This window comes from Corvus kubaryi, unplaced genomic scaffold (genome assembly GCF_017639235.1).
Source record: "Corvus kubaryi isolate FWS band 111438036 unplaced genomic scaffold, C.kubaryi_AGA036_p1.0 37398, whole genome shotgun sequence".
Taxonomy (NCBI): Eukaryota; Metazoa; Chordata; class Aves; order Passeriformes; family Corvidae; genus Corvus; species Corvus kubaryi.
This window is the reverse complement of record NW_024581137.1, coordinates 36307124-36325307: the sequence shown is the minus strand read 5'-3', so window position 1 is coordinate 36325307 and position 18184 is coordinate 36307124. Positions and strand designations below refer to the sequence as shown.

The 18184-nt window shown below is 37.4% G+C and overlaps 1 protein-coding gene across 6 annotated transcripts in view; it reads left to right on the top strand.

Annotated features, from left to right (window-relative positions):
* CDK14 (cyclin dependent kinase 14) overlaps window positions 1-18184 on the top strand; it is a 331737-nt gene that overhangs the window by 89882 nt on the left and 223671 nt on the right. For all 6 annotated transcript variants that reach the window (XM_042044158.1, XM_042044163.1, XM_042044164.1 and 3 more), the window contains 2 exons: window positions 6107-6201; window positions 17034-17113. In XM_042044158.1, coding sequence (XP_041900092.1) covers window positions 6107-6201; window positions 17034-17113 — 175 coding nt within the window. The remainder of the gene's footprint in view (window positions 1-6106; window positions 6202-17033; window positions 17114-18184) is intronic.

The following is an 18184-nucleotide window of genomic DNA, read 5'->3' as shown; positions in this document are numbered from 1 at the left end:
TGTTAGCACTTTGCAAATCAGTTGTGTAAGAAATCTAGCTCTAAAATAGACACCAATGTCAGGATGTTTCCGAAAGTAAGGCATCATTTCTGTCTGCCCAAATAAACACTTGCTGTGCCATTCTTGCCTCTTTTCCTCTCCAGGTATATGCAACCTTCTCCAGTAAGGAACCTGTTAATTACTAGGGTAACTGCATCTTTCCTGCTTGATATGTTTTATGGAGGTAAGATAATTTCAGAGTTCAGTGTAGAGAGTGGAATTTTCTTTACTGGCACAAAGGAAGTGTTAATAATCGTTAACCTGAGGGATACTCTCTAGATGAAAAGGCAGATAAAATGTGGCAGTTGAGCCACCTCCTGTGCTCTAATAGCCTGGAAAACAAGTGAACAGCTTTAAAAACTGCGTCCAGCCCTGTCACAGAGAGCTCATGGTTGCTTCTGCCCAGGTTGCTCCTAATTTATGGCTAGGTGTTAAAGGGTTAGGAAGATGCAAGCAACAGAATGGGATCAGAGGAGGGGAGAACAAAGACTGAGGCTTGGTTTGGATTCTTGAACATCTTTGTATCCCTTGAACATTGCCCTAGAAAACAGTCCGTCTTTCAAGGTATGGTCAAATTGGCCTGTTATTATAAGTTGGATACAACCGGCAATTAGTGTAAAAATTGCCTATGGTTTTGTGAAAGAAGGTTTATTCTTGTGCCAAAGAAGACAAAAAATGGTTAAAAAATAATGATTATCTTTCATTCTTCTGATTTAATCTCAGTTGAGCTTCTTGGCCTACCTTTTACTTTCAATTTTTTCTAGCACTGAATTTATTATCCACTTCTAATTTTCTTTAATTTACAGAGGTACTGTGAGAATGATGTTTTTCTCTTAATGATAGTTTTGTATTGAAGTTTCGTATCCTGCAGTTAAAAAAAAGGGTCTATTTAAAACTGAGACTCGGGAGTGTGACGGTTAAGTGTGACATTCACAAGCTGTTCTGCAGTTATGAAAAATGCATGAGAACATAACCCACACAGCTTCTATAGGAATAGTCAGGTGATTTTCAGTGTAATTTTCCATTAAAGCTTTCTTTATTACACAGATTTTGAAAAATTCTGAGAAATAGAGGTATTCATGTGGCAGTGTAGTGCAAGGATTCATACTGCTGGTTCTTGGTTAAGCCTATTATCTGTCCTACAGGCTGTATCAGTGAAATGGCCATTTGAAACTACATGGTCAGAAAAGACAGTTTCTTCTCATTTCTTTTTTTCTCTGTTATTTTTAAGACTCTCATGTCAGTTTGAAATACTAGCTTCTTCTATTTCTGTTCTCAACATTTTGGCATACTCTTTCTATCCTTGTTACTATGATCTGTATTTCCTTAACCAGAGGGGAAAAAATATCTAATCTCGGTTACTGCAAGCCATGCTGCTAAAAATGCTCACTCCCTGTGCTCAGTGGTGCTCTTAGACTAAACTAGCACTAGGAAAAATATAGGCTGATAATAAGAAAGCTACCTAATGAAAACTATTTTCAAGGAAAGTGAAACATGAAGGCAAACAAGTAAAATTCCCAGTGAGTTTCCTGAAGGGAAAGATCTGCATTGTTCTACGCTCCAGTTGCCAATGTCCTCCTGGGGATAACACGATCTACCACAGCTTATGCTGACTTTCACAGTGACTTGGGACTATATTCTTTAGAGGCATGAGGACCTTTACTCCCTTTTGTCTCAGTAATTCATTTGGCTTGCCCATTTGAGTTCTATGAAAGATTTCTCTGGAGCGTAGAAGTTCACTTTGCAGTGAGTTTTCCAGTTGTATCAATTTCTTGCTGACTGGTGGTTTACTTTTTTGCTGTTGATAGTTCAGTCTTGGTCACATATGCATCTAGGTGTTTTGGGTTTTTTTCTTAGCTTTGTAAGCTGGGGGGGTTTTTTTGTAGCAAATGCAGAGCTCTAATGTGTAGCAACAGGCTTCATTATGCCTAGTTAGTCCCAATGGTGTTTAGAACATAGAGGGGTTTTCAAGCACTGAAACAGGCTGCCCAGGGAAGTGGTTGAGTCACAATCCCTGGAGATATCTGAAAGATGTATAGGTGCTTGGGGGCATATGTGGTGGGCTTGGCAGTGTTAGGATTAGGGTTGGACTTGATGATCTTTAAAACCTTTTCAAACCTAATTAATTCTGTGATTCTCTGTTAGTGTTTTAGAGGGTTAAAAAGCAGTAAGAAGGAGCAAGAGAAATGGAAAATAGTAGCTATAGAAGTATTGTAAGGTTAGATCTTCAAAAAGAAGCTTTGAAAAAACTTTTATCAAGATACATGTGTTCAGCTAAAACCAGTACTCCTCCATTGAGAAATGTTGTCTGGGTCAAATTGGGGATTGCATCAGTTATGTAAAATACAGGGGAATTTTTTGTGAGTCTGCTGCTTGTGCTGTCTGTCAGTGGCTGATGCAAGCACTGTACATCTGATGTGCTCTGGATATGTCTCACTCACTATGTGTATTTCAGTCAACAACATCCCAGGCATCGTAAGGGACTCCTGTGATTTAACAAACACAAATCTCTGTGTAAATGTATTCTCATATATTTTACCAGAATGAATAAAATACTTTGGAAGAAGAAATTGTACTTAAAAGTGAATTTTCTATGTTTGATTTTAATATTAGCATATACTGAAAAAGATGCCTACCTCGCTGTAACAAGGCATAGTTTTTAAACAGAAATGGTTGAAAAGGATAAACTAATGTGGAGAAACCTGAATAATGAAATTCATGAAGCTGAAAAAATGCCCAGATGAATGAGGGACTTTAATAGTAAAGGAAAGTAGGCTGAAATGGTTATAGTTTTCAGCAGTCATGTGGAACTTCAAATTATTTAAATTCCTTCCATAGCCCTTTATTTTGATTCCTTTGAGCTTGAAACTTAAGTTTTGAAAAGTTTCTTATTTTTGCATTATTTCAGTCAGTCTTCACCTCCTTTATTTTATTATTTATATTATCCAGAAATAAAAGCAAATGTAAGAAGCATCTGAACTTCTTAATATATAGGCAATTTGTAATTAGAAGTTTGAATTAATGTATGAGATTTCATTTAAAAAATTGAGAAAATGTTGGGGAAATGGTTAATCTGCCCCTTTATTTTCTAAAGTAAATGCATATGCTGAGTGTTTTGGTGTTTCATTAAGAAGTATCATGCAAATTATATATACTAATATATATATTCATTTACCTCAGAATTTATTTAAATTTTTTGGATAAAATCCTCTGAAGTTTTTTTCTACACCACATGGCTTCAAAAACTGTAAGCCTTTAAAGATTACAAGTGCCAGGAAAAACAATGTCAGTTTTCGCAAAGGGAGATCTAATGGTGGAGAACCTGGGCAATCCAGTCCAGTGGTGCAGCTGGAGCAGAGCTGAGCTCCACTGCAGAGGTGCTCTCACCTGGAAAGGGGAGGGTGTCTGCCCAGTGGTTTTGCTGCACACGGGGCAGGGCTAGCTCAAGCGTTGGGTTTGGGCTATTTCTAGGCTTGTATCCAGCTTGAGCAGGCACAGGACAGGGTGGGAGGCTGTGTGGGGAGGGTGGCAGGTCAGCCGTGCTGCTGCAGAGCTGAGCCCAGGGCACAGGGCTCTGTACCCTCAGGAATGAACTGTCCTCCTGATCCAGCCAATGCCAGCTTTTAGAGGTTTGCCCGTTCTTGATGAGGATGCAGCAACTTCCAGGAGGAGAATGAGTCAAAAGTCATGACTTTCAGTCTGTGCTTCTGGCAGCTGGATGACAGAGAAATGAGCTTGAGGTTGTAGAAATAATTATTGTTGCTGATTTACTGTGTGGTAATGGATTAAAGGCATCCTGTTTCCTCTCAAGATGTTAAGGCTTTACAAGTTGTTGTGACCTTTAGATTATGGTTTCCAGAGGTAGAGAATAAAAGTAAATCTCAGCGTGAAAATAAGAATGGATGTGAAACACATGTATAAACTCTGTCCTTTTTCTGTCTTGCTATGAGAAGCCAACAGTGAACTATTCACTGTTAACTAGGGCAGCATTTCCACTCCAAACAAAGCTAGTCACTGTGCGTTCATTGCAGCCTGCAATTTGGGAAATACTTTTTGCTCCCTCTTCATTAGATGCAAGACATTTTAACATCTAATCACTTTTTTTCTGAAGTTTTTTTAATGTTGCATTAGTCCATAATTGGATAGTTAAATGAGAAGGCTACTTGAATAAATGTTTTAGTCACCTCTATTAGTGACATCTGTAGTAAAACTGTGATTTAAAAAATCCTAGAATTTGTTTTTAACCAGGCAGAATGCCTTTTTAAGCACAGATTGGAAACCAAGAATATTACTGCCTTATCTATAATGAAGTGTTCCAAATAATGTAGCAGGAAAAAGATCTGAGAGTTTTGAGCTGACACGTTTGTGTAAGTCTATTAATACTTAGGAACTGGATAGCAAAATAATAGGCTGTTCTTTGTATTGGAGAGAGGAAAAAGGGCTCAATTTTGCAAACATACACATGTATGTCTTTATACCATTCGATAAAAAGCTGGAATGTTAATATCAAAAAAGGTGTATAGTTGCCAAAGTGCCAGAATTTTTGCATAGAACAAATGAAGAATAGTTGAGTAAAGAAAATCTTTGCATTTTCTGGCTAATGGTTAATTGGGTGTGGTGGACAAGTATGAGGCACCAAGTCAACTTACCTAGGATGCCCCTGTCTGTTTAAATAGAAGCAATTTTTAGGGTCAGTTGATTTAAAACTTTCAGCCATGGTTTAACAAAAACTTACACACAGATGTGCCCTGTACTGTAAGGTTTGTTTCCTTTCAAAAAACTGATACATGAATACTTTTTGTAAATCAGACATAGGATCCTGAATGTGAGGGTACCATGTGTGCAGCTGCACATGGCTCATCCCAGTTGAATTCAACCCTGCACATGCTGGGTTTGCTTGTCTGCTTTTCTTTGTAGTGTTTAACAGGAGTACTATCAAATCAGTCACTGTGTGTGATTTGATTATTAGTGCTGACCCTCCAGACTTTCTTGATGATCTTTTGATTGTGATATCTGAGCACTGCAGTCTAAAAGATATGTAGGTGATGTTGAGGGCAGCTGCAGGTCATTTTTTTGCAGTGTCCACCTGGTCTTGGAGGAAAAATAAAACGCCTTTTCCTTCCAGACAACTGGAAGATGGGGAACTGTGGGAAAATAGGATGCACTTCAAAAAAGTCAAACATTTTCTCAGAATTTCAATGGAAAGTTTTAATATCAGGTGAATTCCTTTGTTTGCAGTGTTGAGTTGTACTCTGTTAGGACTGTATAAAAGGGGGCAAGTATCAGTCTGTCACAAAGGCCAGCTGAGCTGTCTGGCCCTTAGAGCAAGAATCATTGCTTGGTGCAGTTTTAGACTCCTCACTTAGGCTGCAAATATTAAGGATACAGGACTTTAATGTAAATTAGTGTAAATAATTTAAATAAATGTAAATTTAATTTACATTTAATGTAAAATGTACATTAAAATATGGTGTGATTATATCCACAGTCTGAAGACTGTAATCATAATTCAAAAGATGACATCATTAAAGATGCTTTCCTGTTGCATTTTGACCCCTCTCTGAACAATGATTCATTTACTGGGACAGTGACTACTTAGAGCAATGTTTCTGGATGGGCTTTAACCTAAAAAAATAAGAAAGAAAAAAACGATTAAACAGCTCTATTAGTTCTGATTTTCAGTTCAGTTCAGATTAAGGCTGCTGTTTAGATCTCTAAACATGGATAAGATGCTTTAGCTGTTAATGATCTTTTTCTCTCTATGAAATGATATATGTGAAAAATAAACCAGAACCATCTCCTTGATTTATAATAAAATCTTTTTGGTAGATCCAGTGATGTAAGTGTATGGTTGACATTAGCAGCTACCATCTGGGTTGCTGAATGATATTTTATTGGAGTAAATATTAATTTTTTTCCCTATTAATTCTTTTTTTGTTGTTGGCTGCTGAAAACAGGCACATCCATAAGTCTTGATAATGATGTTTGGTCTCTAAAGGCTGAATCAAAGCAGTTAATGTTATGAGTGCAATACATGCTGAAAGACCATCTTTTTTGTTTTGTTTAGCCTACGAGCCCTAAGTTTGGAAAAGCAGACTCATATGAAAAACTGGAAAAACTAGGGGAAGGGTCCTATGCTACAGTATACAAAGGAAAAAGCAAGTAAGTGGTGTTTTCTTTTCATTTAATTTTGTGTGTAAATGAAGATAAGCAGAAAGTATCAACTAATACTGCTGAACACGTACATAGATCCCTGTGAATCAAAGTGCTACTGACTGCCATGTGCTCTGGTGAAAGAGGCTGAGACCATATTGCACAGGCAACATATTGCCTTCACATTAGAACAAGATGATGTCCTTGTTAATCTGATGTTTTGTTTGCACTTTAATGTTGTACTACTTTCTTGGTATCCATACCAAATTAATTTCTAGGGGTAAAAGCAAAATATACTGTCAAGTAGAGTTTTGTGATGGTCTGAGAGCAATGCTGAATATATGTGATAAGTTGTTAATCTTTTGTTTATCATTATTATAAAACTTTAATAAAACAACATGAAGGGAATGAATGGAATTTTGGACTACTCTAGGTTTAGTTTGTTTACAAGAGTTTATTTACAATCATTGCAACTACTCTACCTCAAAATAATCTACTCTATACATGTCAAATATGTTTTCAGCCACTTTAATGTCATTTGTTACAGCATGCTTAAAATATTCTTCTTCAGCCAGTGCATACATTGAGACTTACCTGTTGTGAAGCAGAGTGTCTTGTGCCATTTCACATATTTAATCAACTTTGCATAATCAGATTTCCAATAATTATAAAGCAGTTTTGAAAGAAGGATTTGGTACATGTGATATCTTTATTATATCTTTACTTTGGCCAGTCAGTGATACGAGGCGACTGTGCCATTCCAGTGGAGAATATCACAATGGTCATGGGACAGAATAACTACTGGAACATTTTCCAGGATCATTAACTTGGTTAGGTACTGAAAATTATCTTTTTTCACTGAATATTTGTAATAAACCAGAATGAGAGTTTCCTCATCTCTCAGTTGCTTAGGTATTGATGAGCATAATGACAGCTGATAGGAATAAAAACATGTTCTAAATGCAGAAAAAATATTCACACTTATGTCATGCCACTGCAGGTATTGGCTTTCACTGGCAGCTTTCTTCGAGGAAATGCTATTGCATTGTGTTGTTAATGGCTCAGTTATGCATTACCATAAGTTCCAGACATTATACACGTGTAAGCTTTTTATTGGGGTCTATGTAATATGAGAAAACTGTATAGATTTCAGCTTGTGCCTTATTGCTAAAACCCTTTAGCAAAATCACAGTATCTGATGACAGTCAGCCCATATGTCTCGGCTTTCAGTAAGACTGAGCTAAGGCAACAGAGTCATTGGATGTCCTGTCAGTCAGTGGAACAGACTGAAATTTAGAAAAAAATCAAAACCCTTCCCTGAAGCTATTGCATTAATAGTGACTTGTGAACATGTTATGAAATGTAGATTGGTCAGAAATATTCATTTTAGTAGAGTTGCCTGCAAATCTGAAAGAAATACTTCAGTGATTTTAATGGTACTTGTAGAGTAAATTGAAATTACTGGGCACACTGCGTTCTCTATCATAAGTAGCTCACTCTGAATAAGTAGTGAGAGTCATAACAATTATGTACAACTTTGTCCTGTTGCTTTGTAACATCTTCTTCAAGGTCTTTAAAATGCGTTCTTAAAAAAAATATGTGTTACTAGAGTGTGGATAAGAATTCATATGCAGAGACCATTTCTACTGTTATAGTAGTATTCCTTCACCTGTTTGAATTTGACTTATTTTTTTTCCCACTGAGAATTGAATAATTTCCGTATTATCCAGCACTATCCAGATTCAGCACGTCCAGTCGAGACTTCTGTTTCTTGAACTAGAGAGACAGTTCAATTACTTCACAGCAGGAAGAGGTTGTATTTTGAGAACTTGGGAAACACTACAGGTGTTATCTGCTATTTCAAAAGGACTTGTTTGTTGAGGTAATGTAGCCGTGTTACCTCTTCTGTCCCTGTGAGAAGTTGAGGAATCTCTGACCTAGGTAGTATCCCCAAAGAAGAAAGTGCATCACTGCTGTGATATACTCTTGGGGAATGTAGGTAGACAGGTGTGGGGCAAATGGATGGGCCAACACTGGCTCTGGTCCATCCCTAGAGGTATTTAAAAGATGTGCAAGTGTGGCACTTAGGGACATATTTTAGAGGTGGGCTTGGCTGTTTTGGGTTAGTGGTTGGACTCAATGATAGAGGTCTTTTCCAGCCTAAACAATTCCATGATTCTATGGCTGGGACCTGAACCTGGCTGCTGCTTTTCAGGCAGGTTGTCTCTGACTGTTTACAGTTTTATCTTAAAATGATACAGGGATAGATAGAGATTTTTTTTTCCAGATTCTCATATGGGTACATAGGGTGAGACTGTGATATGCATCACTGTGTTCCTCTACCTGCAGACTCAGTGGGAATACAAATGAGCAAGAGGGGTCTGTTTATTTTGGTATGTGCCCAGTTTGACTGCTGAAGGATTAAGCTCTCATGGCACAATGCAGAATGAAGACACGTGATGGAAAAGCTGGAGCTGGTAATACGTAACAAGTGGATTTTGGCCATAATGTTTGAAAATCCCTGATAACTAACTCTAATGCTTGCTTTTTTGTTTTGCCAAAATGTTTCTGAGATGTGTCCTTAACGGTAGTTGAAGATGGAAAAATTAAGATTGTATTGAGCTGAATGATGCTTTGTACTCTGAATTATTTTGCTCAATATTTGTCACTAGCCGCATGTGGCATCTGGGAGTGTTTGTGTGTTTTTTATGCGTTTCCTGAGAGACATTTCAGCTTTTAAAATTATTTCCCCTGCTGATCATAATGATGGAATAAAACATTCTTAATCTTAGCATACTATTTGGAGAGTCTAAAAGATACATACTTGCCTGAAAAGACACTAAATCAGCCATTCCCTTCCTAAAATTTAAAGTAATATGTGCAGTAACTTGCTTTCAGAACAATCCTGGCTTTTTTACACCTTGGAGCAGGATAAATGGTACCAAGCCCTTGTCTTCCTATAAAACCCATTGCTTTTCTATACTTTTGAGCATCTCTGGTAGTATTCCAGGAAAGCGAAATGAAATGGGCTCATTCCTTTTACTGGATGATGGATTTCTCTTTTTGTTGTCAGATAAAAATGAATCCCTGGGGTGAAGAAGCAGCAGAGTGAACAAGACTTTGTTATTGAGGAAAGTGAAGCAGTATTCACTTAGGCTGGGCTTTTTTGTTTATAGGAAAAACAACCAAGCAGTCATTTCTTTCTGGCTGACAGTTGCATCAATAGGCAAATCTATTTGATTTCATGTGTTGCACATCAGACGTGTATAATGAAACTCATCTTGGCATATTCATTTTCTACTTTCATTCAGGCTAGATTCTCATATTTTACTTAGTTGTATAAAATCCCAAGAGGCTTCTTACTGCATGAAATTCTGATGATTTTGAAAGGATTTATTTTAATGTAAAATTTTGGAGAAGTGGGCCAAGTAATTTGCTGATAACACTATAAAAAATGATGCAAGGTCCACTGACTCTGTATTTGATTAACACCTTGGACATTTGCCATACAGTAGGTGCAAAGCAATGGGTGCCCTTTGAATTCCTATACCTTGTCACTGTGTGGTTGAGCTGAGGAAGTGCTGTCTGTCTGCATATTGACATGTGTGTCTTCCTGCTGCTGTTGACCCTCTTCCCTCTTGACCTTGATTATAAATTTACCTGAACATACAGCAGTGGGATCTGGCTTGATCTGTGGCACATAAATGTTGATGTGAGTTGTGAGTCTGGAGATGAAGCTGGTGACAGCACAAGGGAGCTGCTGCCAACCAGAGCCCCTTGCAAAGCAGCGTGGAGGCCTTGCGTTCCCCCACTGGGAAGTCTGCATATTGCACTTAAAGGAAAAACCTGTGCTTTTGGCAATATTTTGAGTTGGCGTGCTTTCCATCCTCTCCCACTGTGTTCAGTTGCCCTTCAAGGCAAAGAATTAAAAAAGATTGCCTCAGTTAAAGTGATGTGATCTGTGGCTGCTGCTTGCACAGCATGTGTCTGTGTTTTGAGAGGCATGCCAGTGTATCTCCACTGTGCTCTCGATCTGCTTCCTGAATGCCCATGTGGTTTTTTACCCTACCTTTACTTTTTTGGGCACCTTTACCAAATTGCATGTTCTCATAGTATTACAAAAATGTGTAGAATTTGTAACAGCTCAACCAAGACATTTTTGCCTAATTTCCCTATCACAAAATTACATCATTTCTGTTTTTCCTTAATAAAATACTAGTTCTAATGAATTCTGGTCCCTATCCTTTTAAACTATTAATATGAGAAATCAGCAGAGCACAGAGCAGAGTACAGAGCAGAGCACAGTAAAAGCTGGTGCTGCCAACAAGAGCTCAAAGGCTGCAGAGATAGGGCAGTCCTTCAGTCAAGGCACCTCTCCCATTTCAGTTCAAAATCTGAATTTTTTGTTTTCAAGGAGACTCCAACTTGTGCCCAAAGATAAAATGTATTTTTTCAGGGAGTCTGGGCATTTAACATTTATCTCCATCAAAGGCAGTACCTTTTACTATTCACCTTAAAAATCAGTAGGGAGTTCATGGTGCAAAGTAGAGAGAAATCATGCTCAGGGAGGCATCATGCTCTTCATTGGCCATGGTTTCCATGCTGTGTTATTCTTGAGGCAGCAGGGAATCTTTGAATAATCAGTGAGAACTGCATCTATTTGTTATTGGCCTGACGTATTGCAGTGTGTGTTATGAATATAGGTGACCATCGTATTTCATAAATATGTGTGTGGATGGCTGCTCACAAGAAAAGGGATGGTTTGTGTATTTTGATTTTTGTATTTATGATGCTGAAACCTTCACTGAGGATGACTGACAGGACTAATTGTTGTTCTGACTTTTGTTTTTGAAGTTGCAGAATTTATTTTACTTGTCATGAAACCTCCTTGACTCTCGGATTGTCTTTTGTGTTCAATCTGTTGCAAGTGCCATAAGCTTCCGATGGTCAATCTGCCATTTTTTAGTTATTCCCCAAGCTTTACTCCATGCCCATGTGAGGTGGTGTGTTCACAGGCTCCCTGATAAGTTTCATGTACAACAGTCCAGTTCACAGGAACATTTTTCTTCATGGAATGGCCAATTAATTTAGACTGATACTTCAAAATTACTCTGATTCATGTTGCCATAATGACCTAAAATTCCTTAACCTTTTCTTTATTTCTTGAAAATAGTGTGAAATTAGTGTTCTACAAATGGAACTCTTTTCATCTGAGGATAACAGATGGCTGGAAAAGGAATACATATTCATGGGTTATGAAAAGGCACTTTATGGTTACCAACTAGGCTTTCTTTTTTTTCCCCCTCATTTTTCAACTGATTTTCTTAACTGATTTTTGTAGGCAAGTCATGACATGGGATTATAAAGTATGTACATAAACGCTTTTAAAAACCTCTAGCATTGCAACTCTTTAATAAAAATAAGAACTTCAAGTTGAACTAAATAGTAAACTAATAACAACTAGATGTTCAACTAAAATGCCAAGTGGTGGAAAAAATTATTAAAGTAGCGTAAGTACTAAAACAAGTTACTAGGATTCTAACTAGAAGATGAATCATTGACCATATTGATCACTTTCTGAGTGAATTTCTCAGCATTTAAAAGAAAGATTGGGAAAATTTTTCTCTGTAGTTGAATATATAAAAAGAACATTACACTATATATGCTGTGCTTCACCCTGCAAAGCAGTTTAAAGAAGTGACTTAGTATTATTATCTCGCATAGCAGGAGACAAAACTGAAGAAAGTAAGTCTATTATATTACTTATCAAGTATTGCCCTGGAAAACTTGGTAGAAAAACTAGAATAGAACATAGTTATATTACATATATGTGGTGGTTACTGGATAGTACCTTATTGGCCATATATGCATGATTGGAATGGTAGGGAAAATGCTGACGTAATTTGCCAGCTGCTGTTGTGCACCAATGCATTTTCCAGTTAGCTGAGCAGTGGCATCTCTAGGAGATCCCCTGTGACTGTCAGTGTGTGCAGTTGTAAGAGGCTGCCTTACTTATAAGGGATATCTCTATGTTTGTCTTCAACTTCTCTGTATATAAGCATCAGTGGGGCCTGGAGAGATGTGAGGTGTGTGGAGGAGGAGGGTGCTCTGCATTGCTTTCCCTGTTGCCCATCCCAGGTGATTCCTTCTGGCAGGCATAGGTCAGGTCCAGGCCCTGTGCTTAGGTGAGCTGCTGAGTAGTTTGAGCTGATGTGGGCCGGGGGGTAGGGATGAGGGACCTGGAGGTAAACTCTTACCTGCTCCTGTTCAAGTGAGGGCTGCCACACTGTTTGTATGAGACTGCCTTGAGTCCTGAGTTCCAGTGACAGCACTAATTAATAACTTAAATCTTTCATCTCTCATGAAACTCTTTGATCTTATGTTTTTTCAGCCCTAATAAATGTCAGCACTATGAATTATCTTTAATCCACTGGTTTCTGCTTAAGCAAGGTAACTTTTGTCTAGGATGAGGTTAAAGGTGGTGGGATTCAAAAAGAGAAATTCAGGGCCTGTGTTAGTCCCTTGAGAATTTACATTATAGGGCTTTAGCAGGACTGGGAGTGGCTTTTGTAAACTAGAAACATAAGTCCTTTTTAGTAAGAAAAATATAATATAAACTATGTTTACATTGAACTGTCTTTTATGATAATGATTAAAAGAAGTGCTTCCCTCAATGTGGAATTACTTATTCGTTGGTAGAATAATCAGAGGTGACTAATTCTACAGTGAATGTGCCTCTGTCAGGTTTCTTCAAAGGAAATTCTGGCAGAGCCTGATTTCATTAGGCCCCCACAGTTTGTTAGGAGTTTTAGGTGTCTGTTCATGACATTAATATCACTATAGAGTAGATCTAATCAGATATTCTTGAGGTTTGATCATCAAACTTTGAGCTTTTCCTGTAAATGTATTTTTAAAAATTGAAAGTTACTTTCCTTCATAAGAATTAGTTTCTTGAAATTTGTATCACACATTAGAGCATCATCCCAATACCATCTACTGATTTTTCTTTACAGAAGTGTTCCCAGCTTAGCACTTGCTCACATTATGAGCACAGCCTCAACTCCAGCCAGTGGTAAAACTCAGTATTAAATAAAGAGATTGAAATCAGAATTGGCAGATTTTATGTTAATTGACTCTTTTAAATGTGTATATTTAGAACATTTATTTCATCTAAATATATCTGAAGAACTTGAGAAAATAGTGGTGTTATACTCTTTTGTTCTCTATGTGGCATCATCAGCATTATCCCCAGTGAAGCCAATTAACTCATCAGTTACTTTATATTCATCAGTATATGTTCTTAATGATGCATTAAAGCATTAAATAATTTCCAATCTTCTCTACTTTCTCATAAATAGTCATTTTTTATAAATGTATTTATTTTGGTAGTGTTGATATGTGCTGGTTTAGAAAATGCAGAATGACACATTATGTTAGCATTTTTTGTAATATCTGGCTTATTTGTATTTTTTATAATATGCAGACTTTTACTTTCCTCTGCATAAAGCAATTTGGACTAATTTGTCTTTTGCCTACTTTGCATATATAATCAGAAATTTATTAGAAGAGATTATATAATGTTAAAGTGCTGAATTTCCATAAATCAGAAAACAGTCCATCAGCTGCGAGTGTTTTGCCTAGAGTAAAGTAGTTTTGTGTGAAGATTAGAGAGGCTTTAGGACTTCTGTACTTTCTCTGAAGGTTTCTAGATGAGAAAGAGAAAGTGAGTTAGTTTGGAAGGGAGGATGGCTTCAAAAATAGGAATTCTTTAGTCAATATTGTCCTTAATAGAAACTAATGAGGCAGTTGACAGGATGGCTGTAAGATGATAAGTGTAATCCTTGACCCAGTGAAGTGTATTGTTTTGAGAAGATGTGAAACTGTTTGCTTTGGACAGTGAGTAATAGAGGTGGTTTAATGAATCCTAGATGTTAAAAGAGTCAGCACTGTTGCCTTTTCACTGTCTAAGAGGCAGTCTGCTTGTCAGTTTTTCTACTTGTATTTGAAAGTAATGAAAATACTGAGCATGCTTTGAAAGTTGGGGAAGATAAATGTGAAATAATATCTGGGAGGAGTTCTGCTAACCTTATCTGATCACTTCTGAAGTCTGCAAAGACAAGTATTGATAGGTTGCAGATGTAATTTTATCCAGGTTTCCTTTTTTCAGTGTTTCTAAGGAAATTGCCATATTATTTTGAGATGGCATCACAAGTTTCAGGGTGTATTTTCAAGACATAGCTGGCTTGATCCCATGACACATTGCTTCTCAAAAGGCAGACCCAGTTCTTATGTATTTTCTAGTGGTTTTTTTCTTTTTTTCATGCCTTTATAATTTTTTTAAAATATGATTTAATTCTTTTTGAAAGGGCCAGTCTTCTCTTATTTAAGCTCTCTAAGCAGTCTCATTGTAAAGTCCAGCAGAAATGAGAGCAAATACAAGGCAGTGGCAGGAATGTGTGGCAAGGATTTAGCAGGAGAAACCTATACCCTGAGGCAGCCCTTAGCTCATCTCTTCAGCATCATCTAACTGCATCCTGAGATTGCATCAGTGGGAGGATAATTAAAGGATGTGAATATACACCCTATCTCTTTAATTGATACTTCATAATTTCTCACATCTCCAGTTTTATATGCTTCTGTTTATAGAAAATTAAATGAAAAAAAGATTATAATGACTGAGTAGTAAATGAGAATAAGGAGGCTGTTGTATTATGGAAATTATAGATAGATACATTGGAGATAAATTATATTAAGGAGGAGAATGAAATCCCAGAGGAACATTACTTGAGATTAGTTTGATTATTTTGATAGTACTAAGAGTTGCCATGATGTCTATCAAGATAGTGACAGGTACCAATGACAAAGGGGCAATGATAACTAAAGAGCACAGCTCACCTACTGTGTTTACTTGTGAATTCTTTGAAATTAGTGCCATACTATTGCTGTTTGTGTTATTTATCACTCTTCATGAATCAATGGAATGTAGAACTTTAGATTAAAAAGAATATAAACTACACAATGCTGCATGTTATTTGTCTTTCTCTATCAAGAGACTCCACATCCCTGTTTCCTTAATACCTCTTTGATTTGCTTTTTTCCACTGTATTTTGCATTGCCTTCTCCGAACACAGCATCTGTTCTGTTCTTTATCTGCAAAATGATCTTGCTTTTCTTACTTAAATTTCTCCTGCAGTTATTTCATCTATTGCAAAATATTCAAGTTATCCAGATATCTAAGTAATATGTATGGGATAGGTAGGGTGGTGTATTGACAGAGGAATTGAAAACTACACATGTATATGAACTGCATGTCTGTCATCAGTCCTTCTGCTTTTAATATGATGCATTCTTCTGTCTAAGCATGACACATGAAGTTACTTGAGGCAAGGCTTATCTTTTTCTGATGCCGTAAGTCCTATTTAAGTCCAAATAAAAAAATATGTAAGGTAATTATGAGGAGAAATCCAGGAGAGTTAAGCTGATAGTTTTCTTTCAACAGTGACTAGTGGCCTGAGACTTGAACTGGTGACAGCCTGAAATATTATGAATAATTGGAAGGTGATGAGTAAACCATCCTTTGATACCCAGGGTTTCTTAACTTGCTCAGAGTCATTGTGCAATATTCAGTATACGGCTAATGAGTTTTTGGTAATTATAAAAGAAGAATAATCAGAAGAAACAAGACAGTAGCCATCCGTCACTGGACTCATATAACTGCAAAAATTAAAAGCCTGAGGGGGAAAGATGAATTCAGAGTTGGTGGTTGTCCATATCATCTTGCTTTGAAATTTTAATGCATCTTCTAGGGCCATCCCTCTTGTAGTTCAGTAGGGAATTGCCTCCATGACTACAGGAGCGTAGAGGCTCCAATGCATCCTTGAGCTTTGTAACTGTAAAGGCTAATTTTGCTTTCACAGAAATAAATCTCAATAATAATAATAATAATAATAATTATAATAATGCCCCTGTATTATGCCTTTTTGGTAGTTTATCCTCACCATTGCTTGTCATACATGGGGAGTCTGTTAAAGTTTCATAGTATGAGTTTGTTCTTGAAGATGGTAATGAACATCAGCTTAGTTCAGTTTTTGGGAGATTTTATTTGATAAACTGAACCTACTGGATTTTTTTGCAAGGCCTGGAATGTAATTCATGTGTGGTGAAATTTTGAATGCTAAAAGTGAAACAAGCCAAATAGATTTTACACTAAAATGACCTTTTTAAAAGATTTGTCTCTTGGAGCACAAAATATTTTTAAACTTATAAATGAGAGTTATTATAATCTAAAAGTAGCCTGGGCCATGTAGTCAAGAATATGCCTCAGTAACAGTCCTGCCCTAGCAGGAAATGGCCAGAGTGACCTAAAAATTATTTCATTACTCAAACTTTGTACCTTTTTGAAGGCTATAATAATGTGTGCCATGCAGTGGGAAGGCGGTAATCAGTGTAAATCTGGATATAATGCAAGTGAAGTGGTTGATGAAAATCATATGCCTTTTTGTTTGAACAGTCTGATCAAATAATGAACAGATATTGTATAACCAAATTTTACAATGTGATAGTTCTTAACAAAGCTTCAGTAACAAAGCTGTGGTAGAAAGGAAACTGACTCACAGAAAACTGAGATCATTTCTTGGATTGCATCTGAGTCTGAAAATATAAAGTTGATATTATGGAAGCTATGAAGTGTTTCTTACAGTGCTATAAATGAATCACTGGCATTGACAGGAAGAAATTGAATAAGTACATGATAGGAAACAAGTTCTATTATGAGAAATACTGTTTCTGCTATAATTCTGGTTTTCTAAACTTTTCCTTCCCCTCCCCTCTTTCCCTTTCAGGGTAAATGGAAAGCTGGTGGCACTGAAGGTGATTAGGTTACAAGAAGAGGAAGGAACCCCATTTACTGCAATCAGGGAAGGTATGCACTCACATTTAGTGATCATATATGCGGGGTTTTTTGTAATTACATTGCACTTCTTATTTCTGTGCCATGCTACAGTGAATAGCTTGAGAATTCAAATTACGTGGTTACGTTCTCAGTAGGAAGAAACTTTGGTCCTTCAAAAACAAAGCCTCTTGTGTGGGAGTTCTTGTTAGAGAATGCAGCTCCACCTGTGCTTTGGCTCCTGTTAGATTTACTATACAAACAAGTACTTAAGAGCACGTTTAAGGTGGGTGTGAGAAGTCACTCGAGAAGATGAGGGAACTGTGTAAGATGCGCTTCTTGCCCGCAGGCAGCACCTAGGATGAAGAGAGATGTAATTTTTCATATATATGCAGCGTGAAGCATTGACAAGCATTTCTTGATAAAGGCAATCAAAAGATCAGGCAGCAAAACTACAGGCACCTTAGAAGCTGTGTGTAGTTTGCAACTAGCTTTTGTTTGTTTCTCCTTCCCCACGGACTCTAAGTTGCACGGCTTGGGAATGATTCTTATCTAGCGCGCTTGGAGATGCCTGTTAAGCTTTCTGCTCCACTCCTTTATCCTTCCTTGTCAGCCTCTCCTGGTCCCTAGTGACGACTGCTTTATCTGAGTCTGTGTCGAACTCCTTTGCAGAAATTGCTGGATATGCCTTCTCTGTGTGGGCCTTCTCTCTTAGAAGGAACTGAAAATGAGCCTTGGTAGAGAAATAATAAACTATTTACCATCACACCACTTATTCAGACTCAGCTGCAATTGGTAATGAACTAAAGAGATGAAACTGTTATGACTTTGAGGGACCATTTAAAATTGTACTATCAGCATAATTCCCAGGGTGAGATGGGCCAGGGAGGTGCCAGAACATCAGCCCTCACAGGGTCCACAGTTGGCCCTGCATGTAAGGTGCGTGGCTTCATGGTCATGACTGCCCCAGACACAGCAGCTGTAGCTCCCTTGTGCTTTACTCCTGCCTGTGTTCCTGCTGCCTTCTGCATGCTGTATGTCTGTCTGTACAATGAGCCCATTCTGGAGTGGGCAGGGCAAAAAACCCCTTGTTTCATGTGATTG